This window comes from Amblyomma maculatum, chromosome 3 (genome assembly GCF_055883805.1).
Source record: "Amblyomma maculatum isolate TAMU_Amacu chromosome 3, ASM5588380v1, whole genome shotgun sequence".
Lineage (NCBI taxonomy): Eukaryota > Metazoa > Arthropoda > Arachnida > Ixodida > Ixodidae > Amblyomma > Amblyomma maculatum.
Genome location: NC_139346.1, coordinates 161556164 through 161576249, shown reverse-complemented (window position 1 = coordinate 161576249; position 20086 = coordinate 161556164). Strand labels below are relative to the sequence as shown.

At 45.4% G+C, this 20086-nt stretch overlaps 1 protein-coding gene across 3 annotated transcripts in view; it reads right to left on the bottom strand.

The window, feature by feature from the left end:
- rdgB (retinal degeneration B) overlaps positions 1-13977 on the bottom strand; it is a 48277-nt gene extending 34300 nt beyond the window's left edge. For 2 of the 3 annotated variants that reach the window (XM_084598443.1, XM_084598446.1), the window contains exons 1-5: positions 13569-13977; positions 10514-10646; positions 9519-9722; positions 6738-6998; positions 5318-5520 (exon numbers count right to left, since the gene is read on the bottom strand). In XM_084598443.1, the coding sequence (XP_084454569.1) occupies positions 5318-5520; positions 6738-6998; positions 9519-9722; positions 10514-10646; positions 13569-13646 (879 nt within the window). In that variant the 5' untranslated portion in view covers positions 13647-13977. Of the gene's footprint in view, positions 1-5317; positions 5521-6737; positions 6999-9518; positions 9723-10513; positions 10647-12812; positions 13112-13568 lie in introns of those variants that run through there. The other variant, XM_084598444.1, reaches the window with a different exon arrangement.
- Between the last annotated feature and the right edge of the window lie 6109 nt (positions 13978-20086).

Genomic DNA, 20086 nt, shown 5'->3' with positions numbered 1-20086 from the left:
GAAAAGAGAGGCGCTTTGGAGAGGGTGTCATTTGCAATGCCTACGATTTTTAAAGCTGGTGAACTTTTTGAGACATGCAAAAATAATTCAGGAATGAGGAAATTAGGCATTCATGTCACACACTCTAGAGTAGCGAGCAACAACAGAGAAATAATTCAAGGTAGATAAATAGAAAAGGAGTTAAAACACATCACATGCAGAATCCAATAAACCCTTATGCCACAACCAAGCTTTCCGCCACAACCATAACATTCGAGGAGGATAATCACATTCCATATTTGTCCAGATAATAAAAATGCAAGCAGGACTGTGTTCGAGAACTGGCACACTCATTGCAATAAGAATTTCTTTATAAGAAACGTAAAAATCTCATCGTGAATTGCCTTTGAGTATTGGTATGGTAGATTAAGCAAACATATTCCTATGCCAAAAATTTGAGACGTAAACATTTCTAACCATCAGCTTATTTGGAACAAAACCAGAACATCTGTTGATAGAGCCCAAAGGATCCTAAATTATTTTTCACAATATTCTAACACGTTTTTCAAGCCTTGTGACAGTTGCCAACAAATTTTTAAGATTCAGTGGTGGACTGCTCAAACATTTGAAAGATCAAGCAGTCTAAAGTGACTAATTTAGCTAAAGAAAACTGAGTGATTTCAAGGTCACCTGCCCATTACGACGTTTTTGTAAAGTCACATCACTTTGTGTATTGCTAGACATGAAGTTATTACGGTACAAAGACAGTAGCACGCGATTGCTTTCATAAGCTCAATGTTCCACGACTGAAACGTGGTTGGCACATCACCACGGAAATCCAAGCGTGAGAACGAGCAATGCTGTGGTACATTAGCCGCAACAAGGGCTTTACAAAAATTATTCAAAAAAAAAAAAAAAAAAAAAAAAAAAAACAGGTTAGAAAAATCAAGGTTCCTGACGCACAGTGCCATCTATGGCTTCTTTAATTAGGTTTGGAGGTTTTTAAAGCTGAAGACAAAACTTGGAACCACCACTTTCCAACACAGGAACATGCTCAAAAGAAGTCAGTTATTGTTGATGTCATGCTAAAGAAGTCACAACCGGTAATGCTGCAGTGTTCTCAATAGAGCAAATGATGTCTGAATATTAAACAAAAAAGTTTCAGCAACCACTGAAATTACTGCCGCAGTTACAGATCCACACAACAAAGCGCCTGGTGATGCTGCAAAAAAACATGAAGCATCAAGCATCTCCAAAATTTTTGGATCCTAAACATCCTAGCAGTCATAAAATCAATGTAGAGATAAAAAAAAATGATGATGGCTATTTTTTTAGAAGTTCAAACACAGACTAGTGACAGTCACAAAAACGTGGCAGTTTCTCGCCACCCCTCATCCAAATTGCTTTGTTAGGCTTCTATACGTAGGAGTCAAAGTATTTGTAGGTATAACACTCTAAGACTAGAATATAGTAAAAGTAATTGCACAAAGTTACTTTTGGTCAAAAAGAAACTCGGTGAGAGGAACTCTCGTAGGAATGCTTTGGCACAAAGATAGTGGAACATAAAGTGAAGAGAGAGAGAATACTACTTTCTTCATTGAAATAATAATGGGAAATTGAAGGCACACAGCACTATAATTTCTACCTGTAACCATTTAGAAGAGGCATAAAAATTGGATTGCACGAGATGCCATTAAGACAGAAACAATTGTCTCTTTGCGTGGTTAGTAAGTGTCCCCTCCGTTTCCCTCCCAGCATATCTGAATGGCAGTACATGCTAAAAGGTTTCTTGTGCTGTGCATGTCTGTGAATCTTCTGAATAAACAATAGAAGAACCACTTCATTCTTACAGTAAGTAATACACTTAACTGGAAATTAGCACTCTGTATGTGCTCTTGCTTCTTGGCCGCATCTTCTCTCCGCCACGATTTTAAATTTGGTTCATTGCCTCAAAGTGCCAAAGTTACATGAATAAAGATTTCACACTGATTAGGCTCTGCACAGCCAAGACTATGTACAGCCTAGACTCTGTACAATAGTACATTTGATATTTATTTCCACACATAGCGCCAAATCTACTATTTGCTGCACTGCTTTTCCTGGACATATAACTGCTAATTTTTAAATACTAATAAAGACCAATGAGCGATTTCACTTCTGCCCACCATGTAGCAAAAGAGCGAGAGCCACTCAATGTCCAGGTAGCATATGTGCAATCCGACAGCAAAATAAAACACTATAGCCTTTGACACCTATCCCTGGCAAGTCAATATTTAAACCGCTTAAAATCCCAGCACAGCTGCGCACACTTCATAAAAGGCATGTTGCCGTAAGCATTTTTTCTTTTTCTTTTTTTTTTCTCATGCAGTACACAAGGTAAGGAGAATGGCAAGTTTTTCTCTAGCACCCTGTCAAGTCCTCCTCCTACATCCCCAACACAGGGTACCGATTACATAGGGTTTCGCATATCAAACGAGTGCTTTCCAGCTCTAATGCTTGGATGCAATTTAAATCCATTTCCGGAGCAAACTAAACAATGAACTGCTGTCTCACTTTGTATAAGCCACATGATCGATCTACAATAACCCTTCTCTGCAAAAATTCGGTATTGCAAGCTTTTTGCAAGATGTGATTATCTTATATTTTGGCATTAGCCACCGTGTAACAACTTCAAGGAGATTCAACACCACCACCACTTATACACAGATTTGTGCAAATGATAAAAAGATCCAGTTGCAATGCAAATAAATAAAATAAAAAACTGGCTGCAAACCGCATGGAATATCTTAATTTATTTGTGAATATCACTGTAGGTAGTTCAGAATTTTCACACAGATGCTTTTCCACAAAACCAATTTTTAAAAAGGAACAAGAAACACTTGATATGAATTTTGTTTTCATCCATTATCAGCCAAGTACGCCATAAGGCCTACCAGGAATTAAACAATTGAGGAAGAACTTTGAACCAATGATAGTAACAAACTTCATATTGCAGACTAATACTTTGCTTGCAATCGCTTTGCTAACAGCCGCATTCAGTAAAAAAAGAAAAAAAAAATTCACTAGAGACACTTAAGATGGCTTACATGTTGAAATGCAAAAGCATTACTTTTTGCGAGCACAGCCCTCTTCGCATGTCGAGCTTCATTCCTCCGCTTGAGCACCTTGCCCGTATCTGCGTACTTGCAAGGACGGCCGCACACGGCCAGTGCAGCCGTAGTAAATGTGGACGCTTCCCCTTCCATTTCGGTGAAAGAAGCGCCAAAAGCAGAGCACTATACATTCTTCGATCATGTCCTCATTGTCTTGACAGAGGCCTCTCATTTATGCAGTACACTGAAGCGCACTTGGCCTTGAAGGGTTGTTGACATGACTCTGCCCATAGATGATGCCATCTGATCCTCCTGTAGAGCGCTTGGCCTTAAAGCAATGACCTTTCACGGTCAGATGCCTCATGTCACCTAGCTGTGCTGTTGCTGCGCTGCTGCTGTGCCCGACGACAGCGTGATGCGCCATCTTTTTGGGACCATCTTAGCCTCAACAACGGTCGCCGGTGGAATTTGGCCTAATGGGGCTAGTAATGCTTTGGCACCACAGTCTAACTTAATGCTCACAAGAGAAAGGAGCTCACGAATGCTGTCAAAGCATTGCAAGGTGACCAGATACTTCCATATTTGGAGGAGTGACGTCAGCAGCCGGTTATAGCAAGGGCAAGGATCACTGAACTAGTGACAAAAAGTGACAAGACGGGTTGCGAAACGGACGCAAGAGTTGCAAGCTGACCTGTAATGCACGCAGGAGTATCCCCTCTGCCTCGAAATTTTACCTCATGAAACTTGAGAATGATCAAAGTGGTTACCGCAGAGCAACCGCAGCACTGTGTGCAGGGCCACAACTTTGTTTGTTCCACCATCCTCTACAAGCCGGGTTACTTTGACACTTGCACATGAATCAAATCAAATAACAGGTGATTATTTACTGATCAGCATCCATCAAATTGCAGCCTTGTGGCTACAAAGGAAAGCTATGCAGCATTGTCAAAAATTCGATAGTTCAAGAACAAAATTCATCTTGGTCTGGGGTTCGAGTCTTGGACCACTGCCCATAACAGGCTGTCACTCTACCAAAGGACGGCTAGCAGTCAGATGGTAAATGCTGGATAAGATGCGAGCACATTATTTGCAATAAATTATCCAAAGTTTCGAATGTTTGCACATCGCTATTTATACAAGCTGTTTCAGTGCATGCAAACTAGAACTTCTACATATAAGCATTTTTAAGGTGATAACATGGCTGCTATAGCATTTCAACGCCAGTTTTAGCAGACATCAAAAAACAAGTTAATCATGCCCAATTAGTAAATTGGTTAACTTTCTAACCATTGCAGTTTGTAAGTGGCCATTATGATAGTTATGTCACTGCAGAATTTCAAGAACACAATTAACTTCAGTGTTCCAGCTCGACAAAGTACGAGCTTTACTCGCATACTGCAGTATGTGCGCCAATGATGCGAGATGTTTTAACTGTTTTAAACAGGTGGGCCAAGGCTGAAATTTATTGAGCGATTACATCAAAAGTACCTGCATTCTTCAAATTGTGAAGAACGATATGGCTATTACTAATGGCCTGCTACAAATCTCTAATTGTAACTAAGCCTCTAATAGTAATGGTTAAAAAACTAGCCATCAGAAATTAGTTAACCAGCTCAGTGCCTAGCATGATTCACCTGTTGTCTGAAGTCAGGGAAGACTGATGTTACAATGCTGGAGAAGCCAAGCCCTTATAGCTTATTGCTGAATCAGTTTGTATATCAAACAATGCTCATGCCAGGAAAGCATACTTCTTTCTTCCAGATCATCTGCATTTAACTCCTAAAGCTGAAGCAATTTTGCGTGCCACTACACTGCACCACTGCACCGTACACAGAGGCACAACTGACTGCACACTCAACAGCAACGCTTGACAACAGCAGAGCAAGAAAATGTGAGAACTCTCTGGAGTGGTTTGTGCATAAAAAATTCTCCAGTTTGCCACCAATTGCATGTTAGTGCCATAGGTTGGTTCACATGGCAGCTTAAGTGCCGAAACTCTCGCAGTGCTAAAATTTGATATAATAGGGTGTTTGTTTGCTGCAGCTGAGTATGTGCAGACATTTGAAGGAATCCTTGACAGTTCAGTTTGCTACAGCTTTCACAGCATCGGGATGCTTGCATTCCTATGCACACTAGCTGCTCGTTCAATCCACGCAAGGTGCGAGGGTGGATGGAGTGCAGCGGGAGGTTTTCAAAGCAGGGTGGTGTGTTCAGGAGGAGGGGAAGGCAGCAGCGGCAGTGCCCACCTTGGGGATGGATGCGGCTGAGCAGGAGTGGGCCAGGGCCTCTTCCTCGTCCCCTTCACTCGACTGGTCGGCAGCCATCTTGCGCGCCAGGGCTTCCTGGGTCTCACGCTCAATCTGCCGAATGTCCTCCATAGTGAGCCCCACCCACTCGTCTTGCCAGGCCCACGCCTGCCGATGTGCCCGCAGCATTGTCTTGCGGAGTGCTACACAGAGGGGGTACAGGACAAGTGCATCGGCAAAGAAGTTCATGTCAAAAACTAGCACATTACACACACATGGTGTGCGATGCGACCTGCTTTATACCTCTATGCCACAAAAAATGGGCCTGGGCATTCCTACTATGCCCGATTAGACAGGTTTCAAATTAGCAGAAAACGTCTGGAAGAAACATTTTTACAGTTTCTTCTGACCAGTATCTCACAAACTGCATGCACAGGCATGGATCACTATAAAAAGTCAACTCGCATGTAAGAGTTCTGCACCAACCAAAAACATGAGGAGTTTAAACAATGTTGCACCAGGTAACATAGCAATGTCCAGCTATATATTTGCTGTTTCCCATCAATGGAAGGAAGCCAAATAATGCACAGAGCATTGTGAATCGTGCTGTCCTACTGTGCTACAAAGGAGCCCTCAAATTCATAATTTCAAGTCCAGTGACTGAGGGTAGCTTAGACTGTATTTAAGTTGCCATGTCGCATTTCCTCGTTGTTGGAACTACCTTCGGGCAGCACATATTTCTTGTGAACAAAAAATAAATAAATAAATAAACAGATTATGGCACTAAACATTACCCCGTCTCTTCAAGACATGTTGTTAGGCAGCGCATCAAGGCAGGAACTCTAAATAGTGAAATAAATGGATGCACTGAATTTTGTTATACAATGGTTCAAAATGCATGTTCCAAGAGAAAATTAGTCTCGATTCAGGCTTAATTTCCAACAGGTTACAGCTGGGGAAGTATATACAAAGTATTTGCCTTAGTCAACCAGCCTGCAGTCTGTACTACAATTCAGCAAATGATGGCAACCATTTATACGTGCTCATCACAGTGGTCAACTATTACATTGATGACATTAAGGAAGGCTTCTAAGCCATAGTGAAGACGAAGGTATTAGAGAATAATAATAAATATACTTTATTAACTCCATCAGCACGGCCTGGAAGGTAAATGATACATATGTTTCAATTTTCACAGTTCGGGAAATTTCTAACCTAGGATCCGACCCCGGACCATCATCACACCAAAATAGCCATCCAAGCAGATGTTTTAAACAAACATGGGTGATAGATAGCAAGCACAGTGAGATCGAATCAACCCAGGACTAAGTGCTGGCCGTCACATGTAATTACTGTTAAAAACTTGAAAAGTCTAGGTGGACTCCAGTGAGAACTTAGAGCACACACCAAAGCTACTCACCCACATCGTGGATGAACTTCTCAATCTTGCTTTGCATGCCCCAGTAGCGAAACTCAACCCGGCAGAGCTTGTAGGCACACATGATAGTCCCATCACCAGGAGGGGGTGCGGGCGTCCCAAGCTGCCGGTGGTCAAGGTAGGCCTGGATCCAGTCATCGTCCAGAGGGCCCCGTGACGTCTTTTGTGACGCGTAAACCTTGGGGTCCTCTTCACGCACATAGTCCGAGCCAGTCAGCTGGTCTCGAACCACATCGATGACGTCTGTTGACAATTTCATCATTCTTTAAATTGCAGCAAGGCAATAAAATTTTTCATTGGTCACACTGCTTAAAGTTTAAATCTGTGGTATCAACCAGAGATATCAGAAGACTCTTGCAAAAAAAGTGCAACAAAACCAAATCTGTATAATGAACCAAGAAATAGTGGAGTATGCATATACATACACTTCAAAAACAGTATAAAACATCAGAAATTTGTCAACAAGAGTAAATAAAAAAGTCAGTCCAGTAATTCGAATTCTCCCACATGACGTAGCTATACTGATGCAATAACTGAATACTAGTCACTAAACTGGATGTCACTCACACTGCTCACACTTAAAAACCTGAACTTCTGGACTATCTCTTTGCCTCTTCGACCAAGCCCCTTACTTCCATTCTCACCCAAACTCAGACACGGTGTTCACACAGTTGACAGAAATGTACCTGCTTTAAATACATAAAAACATAAAATTCACTTCCAAGAGGTGGTGGGAACAGATGTCTATAGAATGACTAGGCAAGAAGAACAAATATGGGGCAATTTTTTTTTAACACCTGCAGATCTTTTTTAAGAGCTTGGGAGATAAGAGGCAGCTTGTACACCAATGCGGATATCATGTACAGTAAACTCTCGTTAATTTGGCCTTCAAGGCACCAGAAAAAATCTTCGAATCAATAGAAAGTCCGAACTATTGAATGAGCCTGAAAAAACTGCCGAAAACAGTTTGCATCCCAGTAATTTCTTGTAATTAACACCTGTATGATGACTGCCTGCATATATGAGATGAAACCGAAGTGAGAACGACAATTTGTTTAAGTTTCTTCAAGAAAACACTGTCGGGAAGGTTGAAGCAGTGTTTCAAAACCGTAAAGCCTCCACTGCCCTCTTTGCAGTGCGATGCAGCAGGAATGGTACCTCCTCACAAAACAGCCCCATCGCGTTCTGAGGGTGCTTCACCGCACTGCTCACGCGGCAAAGCGTTGCGGTGAAGCGCGCTGTGCGGTGAAACTGCCCGCGGCTAAAGCGCAGTTTCAGCGTACTGGAAGCAGTATGTGGAGGCACGCAAGGGATATATGAGTAGGCAATAGAACTGCGCGACGTCCGCGCAAAATGAAAGAAAAATAATAGTAACGCGCCTAGCAGCGTCCGAAACGGCGCGACTTGGCGAGGTGCACAACCAATCGCAACCGCGGGTTGACTCGAAGTTCAAGAAAGTGAAACCGAAACTACGAATGAGCTATCTTCGGAAATGGGGAGCTTCTGATAGTTGTTGCAGCTGTCATGGCGGGCACGAGTGCGCGGGCATCACTGTTCCATGCAATCAAGTTTCGAGAAGGTCTATTTCTGTGATCGCGGGCTGAGTGCGTGGGTCGCACCTCGACGCTATTCCCGTTCGATTTAACTGGGGTGAGGCCGCCGATTGTTCGAATTAACGAGCGTACAACCTACATGACTTAGACACGGACTTACATGGCGTCGGCCGGAACAGTGCTCCTAGTTCGAATTATCCGAACTTTCGAATTAACGAAGGTCTAATTAATGAGATTTTACTATACCTGATGTCGCCTAATCAGTAGACAATGAACTAATATGAACAAATAAACTTTCTCTTGTAAGGGGCGATATCATATTTCAAAGTGGAGGGCTGCCAACATCAAAAGTGAGTCCTTAATTATTTAAAATTTTCTTGTTCTTAATCAGCAATAGAGTACGAAATATGCAACATCAAAAATACATTTCAAAGCTCATTGAGTTGGCTTTCCAGCAATTCTATGTTTTTAAATGTCACTCACGTTTTTCATGCACTAAATACAGACATTCTGTGTATTTGAAGGTACAGAGGAAGTTAACACAATTTTTGTCATAGCACAACATGCAGCGATGATATTATATATATGCAATGCAGGAAAATGCACTCAATAAGCTTTCAAATGCATATTTTTGGGCATTTGATACTTCTAACTACATGGCCACTTAGGAAAATTTACAAACTGGACTCATTTTTGATGTTGACAGTCTTCAATATGTCATGCACAATACAACGGTGCCCATTAAAACTTTAAATAAATATGTTGGTTTGTTAATTTGAGCTAATTGTGTAACCATTATGTCCTACTACGGAGTGTGCACACTAATAAGTTTTTCTGACAACACATTCAACTAGGCAAGTTGAACTGTCTGTACTATGAGGAATGAAAGTAATCCCACTGTCAACGTGGAAACCTCTGGTTGTAATTGACTGGTTTGGAAGCAAACTTAATGAAGAATCAAAGAATAAATGAAATGTGTTCTTACTCCTCCTGCATGTAGAGAAAGTTCACATTTGGAAGCAGGCCACTATAGGCCGCACTCTGAACTTTCCCTGCTTACAGCTTCAATGTAACACTGCGCACAGGCTTTAGACGTGTCCCAAAGTGGCTAACCTACTTCAGGGCAATAAACATGCAGACCAAGAGAGAGAGAGACAGCATAAAATAAATAAAAACACACTAATAATGCAAGGAACTGAGAAGCCCTTACCAACTTGCAAGTTACGCAGTTCTGCTCCAGACAGCTCAAAAACGTTTTCCTGTTCTCCAGCATCGGCAAAGTATTTGGTCTCAATTTCGAGGTAGAAACGCTCAATGAATGGACATGTGTAGCGAGTCTTGGTATAGGGGTATGCATTCCAGGCCTCCTCTTCAACAGTCAGTGCCGATTTCGGGAGAAGTGCTTTGAACCAACCTGAAAATAAAATCCACACACGTGGGTAAGGGTGAAAAAAATTTGCCTAAGTACAAAGCTGCACGAAAATAGGATACCATCTCAGAGCAATAGCTAGTTCCATGGAAAGAAAAATGCATACACCTTTCAAGAATACTGAACGGTGATATGTGCTTCATTCCATGGTAAATCTCCTTTATGGCTTCACAGCAAGGATTACATATCGTGCAGAGGCATTGTCAGATTTTATTATGTCTTTCAAAACAAGTCAGCCTCTAAAACAGTTCGCTTTGGGCAATCCAAACTCAAAGGAGACTGAAAATTTGTTCAATCTATAAAGGATACAAATCAAGGTGGCTATAATTTGCACACTTGATGTAAGCTAGAGCAAAATATCTGTCTATAAACTCTGTTCACGTTACACAAGTTTTGTACATTAAACATACTTTACTTCAATCTTCATCTAACCTTTGCTTCATACCCAGAATGTTTCCTCTCAAGATAGAGGTGTGATCTCACCACAAGGAAAATGTTTATAGCTACATTCCTGCCCACGAGATATTTGGCAGAACAGTGAATGTTTACCCCGAATCAGCCCTTCTTCTCAGTGGTCCTGTGTTTGTTTACAATACCAAACCGACTTCACATGACTGCTAGCCAAGGAAGTAAAGCAGCTGCTGTGGACAGTAGTTAGAGTTATTACCACCACAGGCTTAGCACTACAGTCAACGATTACACCACAGTTCAGGAGCCTATTATGAAATACAGCACATCAAGAAGTACACGAGAAGCAAGGTTATGGAGTGACCAACCTGGCAAGTGGCTGCCAATGTGGTAAATCTTGCGGGTGTACTGGCCTGAACCTCCCGGCCCATCGGTGTAAGGCTCATTCACTATAATCTCAACACCGCTGCCTACTCCTTTGCTTTCTTCACGGCTCTTTTTCTGCAAGATAAGACATCAAGAGACACATTGCTGATGAGGTGGTCCAATAGCATTCATCAGGGGCAGAGTTACAGGTGGGCACATCTTCAGAGTGGGTGGCGGGGAGGGGGTCCTATTTGAGCAATGCATTCCTTGAACTTTCTTTGTTAAAAAAGCGGGGTTCTTCATGTTTTCCTGTACATAACTTTTCTCTGAAAAGGGGTGGAGTGGCCACCCTTTATTTAAATCTTGCACTGGCATAGATAACACATGCTCTGCTGTACAATTTTTCGTTAGTACAACAGGATATCTCATACTGATGATGCACAGCGCACAATGTGAGAGCATGGGCATGAAATGATACCAAAAATTATTCTTCATGAACTTTGGTGTAGAGCTGGAACAGAAGATCACACAAACCTAATTTTTAGGAATGAAAGAATCAAACATCCCGCACAAATCAGTCATAGCAAGTAATATAACAACATGTTTGAAGGTGGCCAGTGTTTCAAACTTAGCGCTTTTTTCCATGGACAATGAACGGGATGACTTAGTGGGGCTGTTCATTCTCAAAAGTAGTTAGTTGTCCCTTCAGCTTTTATGCCCGAAAATTCAGAGGTAAAAGCAAGCGCACATATTACAAGATGGCACCGTAATCCTACTACAGCTAGCTAAAATATCAATAGCGCACAACAGGTAAAAGCATGCGCACATATTACAAGATGGCACCGTAATCCTACTACAGCTAGCTAAAATATCAATAGCGCACAACCACAAAAGAATCTCAATAAAATGAACCGCTAATAACCAATGCACAGTATTATATCATGCATGTACAACAAATTTTAGTTTGTTCCATCTATGTCTTAAATTTTGCTATAATAGCCACATTACACTATTCCTGAGTAATTTGCGCTAAAATTAACAGCCTACATTTGCCAGATGGCACAAAGTAAGCTACCTTTCAAAATAATTGCCATAGGATGAAATGGCACATTTCCAGTCATGCATCATTTATGCAAATATCTAACAATCACTTTGCAATCTTTTGAACAGTGTCATCTAAACAGCTGCATATATCACACATTCTACAATTCACTAGCTCACTAAGAATTCAACATGATTTACAATACATGAGACACTAAAACAGAAATAAGAAAGTGAGCCATAAATTCAACATGATTTACAATACATGCGACACTAAAACAGAAATAAAAAAGTGAGCCATGACGGTTTTTGTACTCAATGTCCCCAGTCTAAAGGGCCTGGAAGCAACCGTAAGCATGCAAATTTAATGTATGCTTTCAGCTCAAAGGATATCAGAAAGGAAGACCAACACGAGCACTTGCTCACGTTAACCTTCTTTCCTGCTTGCCCCACCCTTTGTACTAAATGGGATGAATGTGATGTCTGACTAGCAAAGCCTGACAATTAACTGAAATGTAACACAGCAAACTAGAATCAATAAAGGTACTTCAATTGAATGTCACACAACTGTGCAAAGGACTATGTTACCGTCAATATACGCATATCTCAATTTTGTGCCAATGGAGATTCACATGTGCATTGCTCCAAGCATAAATGAATGCCCCAAGCAACCGCCTGACCTATCTTCTTTCTTCAGACTCTAAAAATACATCTGTTTAGATTCGAAAGTCCGCGAGGGCCGTGCACTATTTTCTGCCACAGTAAACTCCCCGGACTTCTGGTGCGTTTCATTGGTGCCAGCAGAATGAGAAGAGAAAAGATAGAACCATGCGTCTGCCCCCCTCTATGACGTCCAAGCGTGCCATCAGCACGAGGTCCAGAGCACTCGTCATGTTTACATTATCTCGGCCCACTTGGATTGGAACAGGCCTTGTCTTTTCACGAGCCGATCAACCACAGACAAGATTCCTTTTTTAAACAGCTCCCAGCTGCGACGCCTGCCCTTGGTGAACACTTGTGCGGATGCCTCGAAAACTCGCAAGATAGTGATCTCGGAATGCGGCCTTAACATGGGTCAAGGCCTGAAATATTTCCAAGGCCATGGTTTTTGTAGTGCGCTTGTGAGATGAGAAGTAGGGAGAAAGTGAATTGAAAGCATGTAGTCATCTGCGGTAAATAATAGAGCAGCACGGCAATCGATTCTGCAGCCAAATACATAACTGAAACCGAACTGTGCACTACAGATCGGCGCGAACTTACGCTGCACTGTGTTAAAAAGCAAAAAGCGAGCAGCGCAGTGCACATCCATGTTCTTGACCATATTTACTTCGTGCTGAGCAGAAGAAATGTCCAGGAATCGATAGGATATTAGAACCATATGAGAACATGCAAGTGACAACCGCCGCATCACGGTAAACACATTCATTCAAGCAGAGCGGAAATGCCGCTCCGTCACTCCCTTCTCGAGGTACGGTTTGACAGCCCGAACGATCAGCGCGGAGCTATGTGCGAACACCCGTACAGCGCCCGGTTACAACTGACTGCCTCGAATCGAAAAGGCAGAGAGCCGTGTCCTTCAATGCTGTCAGACACATTGAAAGGGGGCTTACATAAGTCTACGAGCGAGATCGCCCGTGTGGAGCTACCGCAGACCCGCGACGCGTCGATGAGTGCGATAACGAAACCTATATGTTGGCGCTTTCGATTCACGCACGCACGCACGCACGTATGTACTTTAAGCGCACACCTTGTTCTTATCAACGCTGCTCGTCTTCGCTATCAAAACAAAAAACGCAAGGATGGCGGTGTTGATATCTACGACGAGGATAATGGTACCTGGCATCGCACCTTGTAGCTAGGCGACCAACGCCAAGCCATGAGGCCCGTTATAATGCAGTCGGTGTCTTTAGGCGCGGACATCGGCGGCGGCGCAGGGCTTCAACCTGTCGCACCGCGCAGATTTCGCTAGCCGGGATAGGAAAGAGGCGAAGAGAAGCTGGGGAACAACACACTCACGGCGATCATGTAGAGCTGTGCCACCCGGTACTCCTCGACCGACAGGGGTAGCGGGATCCTGTATTCCTTGAGCAACATGTTGGGCCACGCTCGACCGTCGACGGTGTCGAGCGGCGCCCGAAATCAAAAGGGCTCACTGGTGCTATTCAGGCGGTCTCTTGAATCCGCAAACGGTGGCCGGCTTGTACAGCGGATCGCCCATATTCGTCGCTGTTGCCCAGATCACCCGGTGATGGGGCCAGCACTACACGGATGGTGTTGATCATAGCATTGCTCCGCACGGCGATCCGACAAGCCAGCGTACAACACGGACTGGCTCGCGCAACCGCCGATGCACGGCTTGTTCGGCTGCTCGCCTCCACTGCTGCCTGCTGCTGCTGCCACTGCTGCGATGGCTGCGACATCTGTTTACTGGAGACTCCGCGTGATGGGGCCACTATCGGGAGACGATGACGTCGAAGGAGCGTAGTTTGTGACGTCGGTCCGGATTCTCGGCTAAAAGGTTGCCGCGCTGCAACGAACGATGGTTCGGAGACGCTTCGATATGTTTGCTTCGTGCCCTTTTCTGTGCCCCAGTTTTCATTTGCCCTATCGCATTTTCGCCGTGACATATGCTGCACTCCATATCCGCGCTGCCGCTATTTTCCTACCTTTACCTGCCACCTTTTCACTTCGTAAAAATGTCATCCTCACTGTAAAACACGCGCACTTCCAAGTTCGTTTCGCGGTTGCAAAGAAAAACGCGTTGTCTTAGTAACTAGAAGCACGCGCATGGCATTTTCGAATGCCTCCACCAGAACTAAGCGTACGAAGGAGAGGTGGTGAAAATGACATGCTCGTCATCGGCTTTTGACCTAGTCGGCAGCATGTTACGCTCAGACGCATGCACCTGCTTCCATGATCAATTCCACCGCCAGCAGCAGCATTGAAAGACGCGGCGGCGTCCTTTCGGAGGTCATCCCGGTGCAAAAACGAGGAAAACACAAGCCCGTTACTTCCTCGCACACGTCATCACGGAAGGTCAGCAGGTTTGAGAAAGGATTCAGCCGTCACGTTAAGACAATATTGCAAACAATATATTACATAGACCTTAACAATTTATTTTTCGCTGCCTGCACTTCGAATGCGATGGACATAGATGTTTGCCAGAAAGACCACGAATTCATGACATTTGCCAGTCTCCGACAATTGCCTATATATATATATATATATATATATATATATATATATGTGTGTGTGTGTGTGTGTGTGTGTGTGTGTGTGTGTGTGTGTGTGTGTGTGTGTGTGTGTGTGTGTGTGTGTGTGTGTGTGTGTGTGTGTGTGTGTGTGTGTGTGTGTGTGTGTGTGTGTGTGTGTGTGTGTGTGTGTGTGTGTGTGTGTGTGTGTGTGTGTGTGTGTGTGTGTGTGTGTGTGTGTGTGTGTGTGTGTGTGTGTGTGTGTGTGTGTGTGTGTGTGTGTGTGTGTGTGTGTGTCGACAGTTTTAACGAACAATCAATTGCGAATTTGCTTTTTCTCTTCTCATGAAAGCGGATAGTTTCAGTGTTATACTGTGCAAAATACGGCAGCAGGAAAGGCGTGTTGCCTTACCTACAATCGCCCGAACTGGTATTAAAGCTAGGTCACGGAGAGGAGCAACGAAAGAGCTTGCACAGATATGCAACGCAAAAGCAATTACTCAGCGCAAGAGACGGGAAGGTAAATCCTGTTTGACGGTTGGAAGCCATTCTATGCTCTGGACAAGGCAGCACTGTCGGCATTCTCAGGCCAGTGGCAGGAACCTGTTAGGTTTCAATCACAGGGAGACAAGCGAAGATGCGTGCAGACAATATATAGCCCCGCAAAGACCAGTAACAACAGTGACATGGAAAAAATGCAATTGCACGGAGGCTACTGAAAACACAGAGCGGAGGGAGAAGTACGCGCGCTCTTGTAGCTAGCACAAGCCCAACATAAACAGAAAAAAGAAGTCTGAGGTAAGGTTTTTGTAAAGATGGCTTCGCCGCTGTGCAAAAGTGCCCAACAGAAAAGCCACTTTTTCAAAGCGCCTGGAATTGGCGGCTTGAGCGCGCTTTGTCCGCACGTACAGTGGTAGTGCGCATTGGAGCGAAGCGAGCATGCGGCAGCGCAGGCCGCTGTTTTCGCGGTACTCACGTCGTCGGCAGCCACCGGTTATGACTTGACGGAGTACGCTTGCATTCAGTGACTGCATGCACTGACGACAGATGTCGATCGCACTCTCGGTATTTGAACGCATCTTCATCACCAACATCATCTCTCGCGTGCCCTTCCTAGGGATTTTACGATATCCATTTCTATGTTTTTACTTTTATCAAAAGCTATATAAATGAATCTAATTGTTATTTATAAATGTTGGTTCATTTATTGAAATAGTGTATACGTATATGCAATGGCACTTACCATTGTTCCCTACGTCACGGAGAGGGGAAAACAAATCTAATTTTCACAAGTATGCAACGCAAAAACAATAATAATTAACTATGTTTTGAGGCAGCTAGAAGCAACAATGAATCCCGGCACAGACAAAGACTATATTCAAAGCCACGAACTACTGACGACAGCACAGATAAAACTTGAGTGTAAAGTCAAGTAATCTTCATATTGAGACGCCCCGTTCCAACAAATTTTGCTGCTTTCTGCCGCCATACTGATCATTGTTCGTTAATGGTCGTCATATTAGCGCTTAAATTCACCAAACTAATACGTACTGTAAGTATAAGAGTTCTTGAATTTTTACTTAGAGCATGATAGACTTCAACTGCAGCCGAAATGATGTCAGTCACTGAAGTCGTCGTCGTACGAAGCCCGGCGAACGTGAAAACGAACGACATTTGCCGAGAGAAGAGAGATCAGTCAGGGAGGGGATTAGACTTAGAGGGGATTAGAGGGGACTAGAGGATTAGAACAAGTGCCCTCTTCTTGAAACTGCGATTAGATTTTGCGTAAAAACTTAGCGAAAGGAATCTCAAAGGTGGCACGGCTTGCAGGCTCTTGTGCTAAGCAAACAGCCACAATCAACGTATTCAAAACTAATAATAAAAAATTTTGTCGGGGGGATCTCAGACCCCTCGAGACCCTCCCTGACTTTAAGGCCTGGCCCCACGGCTGTTTCGAATAACTCCAGCTACCGCTTGAGCTATTTCCCGCAATGGTTTCACCACAGCAGCGTGGCCCACGCGTTGTTTAGTCTGCTCCGCGCTGAGGCAGTCGCGGGGATGAATGCAAGCCACGACGGTCCTAAGTTTAACTGAGAGCGTTTGTCATTGGAAAAACTTTGCTAGCGTTCGTTTTCATTCAGAGTAATGGAGGCAGAGACGTGATATAGGAGTGGGTTTACAGTTTGCTGCCATTGCATGGGTGAGGGTATGTGAACGGCAACAGAAAGTTCCACGAGACGATATTGTTTCATTCGCAGCTTTATATGGTTCCAAACTTCTTAGAGTTTTTCTGGCAGATGACATTCCCTGTTCCGGAAACCGCCACCATATGTATTCACTTAATCCAGCGGTACGTACGCGATGTATAGCGTATAAAGTTTTTACCATGTGCATTCATGGCAATATGTGCGATATATGTATTGCAACCGTTGCGAAATATCAAGCGGTCGACTTTTAAATAAGGGCTTCAGTAACGACCTCAGTTCGAAAAAAAAAAAAAGGTATTTCACGCGAGAGCTCCTTTGGTCGAAAATTCGCCGTCGTATGTCAGTTTCGGCTCGGGTTTTGTCGGAAGTGTTCGGAACATGGTCAAAAGAATGGAAGCCTGTAGCTTAGGCGGTGTACCTTCCCTTAAGGCGCAGTCCAAGTGTCAACCGAGGACTTTGAGATACTAGCTGTGCGAGACTGCAGGGTGATCTCGACCAGACTCTCAGGAGTGCGCAGACCTTTAATACATGGAACGCTGAGGTCCAGGAATTCCTGCACAAAGAGACCAAGCAGAAGCTGGCACTGAGCTTGCATCTTGGCCAGCTTGAGAGCGAGCGCACATCCCCCCAGGAGCAGGAGGAGGGGGAGGTCAAGCGCAACCTGGAGAAGGAGATCGCCACCTTTATGCAGCAGGTGGCCGAGCTCAAGAAGAAGGTGAACGAGGGGGGCAAGGTGGCCGATCAGGCGGAGGATGCCGCAAGCTGCTCCAGAAAGACATGGAGGGCCAGCAGTGGCAGATCTGCAGGAACTGCGGACCCTCAACGACAAGCTGGACAAGCCCAAGCGCAAGCTCCAGGCCGAGGTCGAGGACTTCACTATCGAGCTTGGAAAGCAGAGCTAGGGCCAAGGTTTCGAAGCTGGAGAAGAAGCAGCGCAAGTTTGACCAGCTGCTGGCTCAGGAGAAGACCGTGTCGGAGCGGCTAGCCGTCGAGCGGGACATGGCCGAGCGGTAGCGGCGCGAGAAGGATACCTGCATCCTGGTCCTGTCGCGGCAGCTCGAGGAGCGCAACGACACCCTCGAAAAGCTTGAGCTGTACTGCAAGATGTTGCAGCTGGAGCTGGAAAACTTGGTCAACTCGCAAAGCACCGCAAACCAAAATGCGCATGAGTTAAAGAAAGCCAAGCGCTCCCTGGAGAACCAGCTGGCTGCGCAGAAGACACGTCTGGAGGAGCTAGAGGAGGAGCTGCAGCTCGCCAATGACGCCAAACATGCGGCTGGACATCACCCTGCAGGCACTCAAGGCCCAGCGAGAGCGCGGCCTGCAGGTGCGCGACAAGCTGGCCGAAGAAAAGCGGCGGGCTTTACCAAGCAGGTGCGGGATCTGGAGGCGGAGCTGGATGAGGAACGGAAGCAGCGGTCAGTAGCCCTGACGTTTCGCAAGAAGCTCGAGGCAGCTGTCCAGGAGGCCGACCGGCACATGCAATCGGCGAACAAGACTAAGGAAGTGGTCCTACGGGCACACAAACGAAAAGCTGAAGCACAATTGCTAAGGAGTTGAGCACGGAACTGAAGACGCTGAAGACCAGGCACGCGAAGGAAATCAAGAGCCCGAAAGAGAGGTTGTTGGCAGAGTGCAAACGGAAGGAGAGGGAGCTGCTGGAGCGTTTGTTGTCTGCCGTCAACGTGGATGGTGGTCTGGGCCACTCAGAGTGGCTGGTTGCATTGAGAGGGAGCTGCCGGAATGGCTCAAGAAGCAGTAGCTACAGCATGGCATGGGCGACCAACTCGCACAGGTTGACGGTTCTTCCACTGCAGATGTGGAGCGCCTGCAGCAGCTCACCGAGATCAACACTCGGCTGGACAGATATGTGTGTCTGGTGAGCGAAGCATCCAGAAAATCGACATGCTCATCTGGAGGCTTGGATAGCAGTTTTGGTTTTCTTCCTCGTGGTTACATAGAAGGTTTCATGTGCTTACCTAGACTTGGCGCTCAACGGATGCACCGGGATGAAAGACCCGACTCTGCATGTGGGCAAGTCGTCCAAGCTGGGGTTTGAGCTACATGAGCCCACGAAAAGTGAAGGCGTCGAGGGAGAGACCAAGGTGCAGAGGGCAGCACTGGTGAGGGTGACGAGAGAGACCAGTCCGTGAAAGTGGAGATCGAGAATAAGGACTCTTCATTGAGCAAGGAGAGTGAAGAGAAGGACAACGACAAGCCCAAGAAGCCGAAGGTCGAGCTGGACACGTCGCCCACGCTAACAGAGCCGGACATTAAGGCCATGGGTGTCATCGTCCAGTTGAACGTCTTAAAACTCAACCAGTCCAACTTCGACCAAGTGGATAACAAAATGCGCTACATGCTCCTCAACTTCTACGCGCCATGGTGTGGGCAATGCATGAAGCTGGGGCGTGAGTACGCCCGCGCGGCCGCCCCGTTGAGGCTGCGGGACCTGAGGTGCCGATGGCCAAATTGGACACCACAGTCGAACAGAAGTTGGCCAACCGCTTTGGCGTCAGCAAGTACTCTACGAATATGAGATTGAAGGGATCATCGATGCGATGGCAGAGAAGACAGACTCGCTGTTTGCGTCACCAGCGGAAGCATCGCTCGAGCTGACCGCCGTGAACTTCAAGCTCACCGTCGCCAACTCCAAGATAAGGCTGGCCTACTTCTACGCCCCATGGTGCGGCCACTGTCGCCGCATGTCATGTCCCTGGAGTTCGAGCGGGCGGTGCGGTGCCTCAAGGAGTACGGTATTCCGCTGGGCAAGGTGGACGCCAGTGAGAAAGGACGCCCTGTACGCGATGACTACGCCCCAGTGCACTTCAGTGAGCGGCCGTCGCCGTGGGACGGTATTACTTGATGCTGCCGTGCCCACCGGCTGCTCTCCACGGTCTTCGACTGGACTCTGTGCTTTCCCCGGACTTCGACTGTGCTTTTTTGAACGTTTCCGATTGATACATTGGTGTGGTCTTGTGTGGTGATTGTTATCGTCCATTCCCTTGTAGTCGGTTTTCGTGTGTGTGTGTGTGTGTGTGTGTGTGTGTGTGTGTGTGTGTGTGTGTGTGTGTGTGTGTGTGTGTGTGTGTGTGTGTGTGTGTGTGTGTGTGTGTGTGTGTGTGTGTGTGTGTGT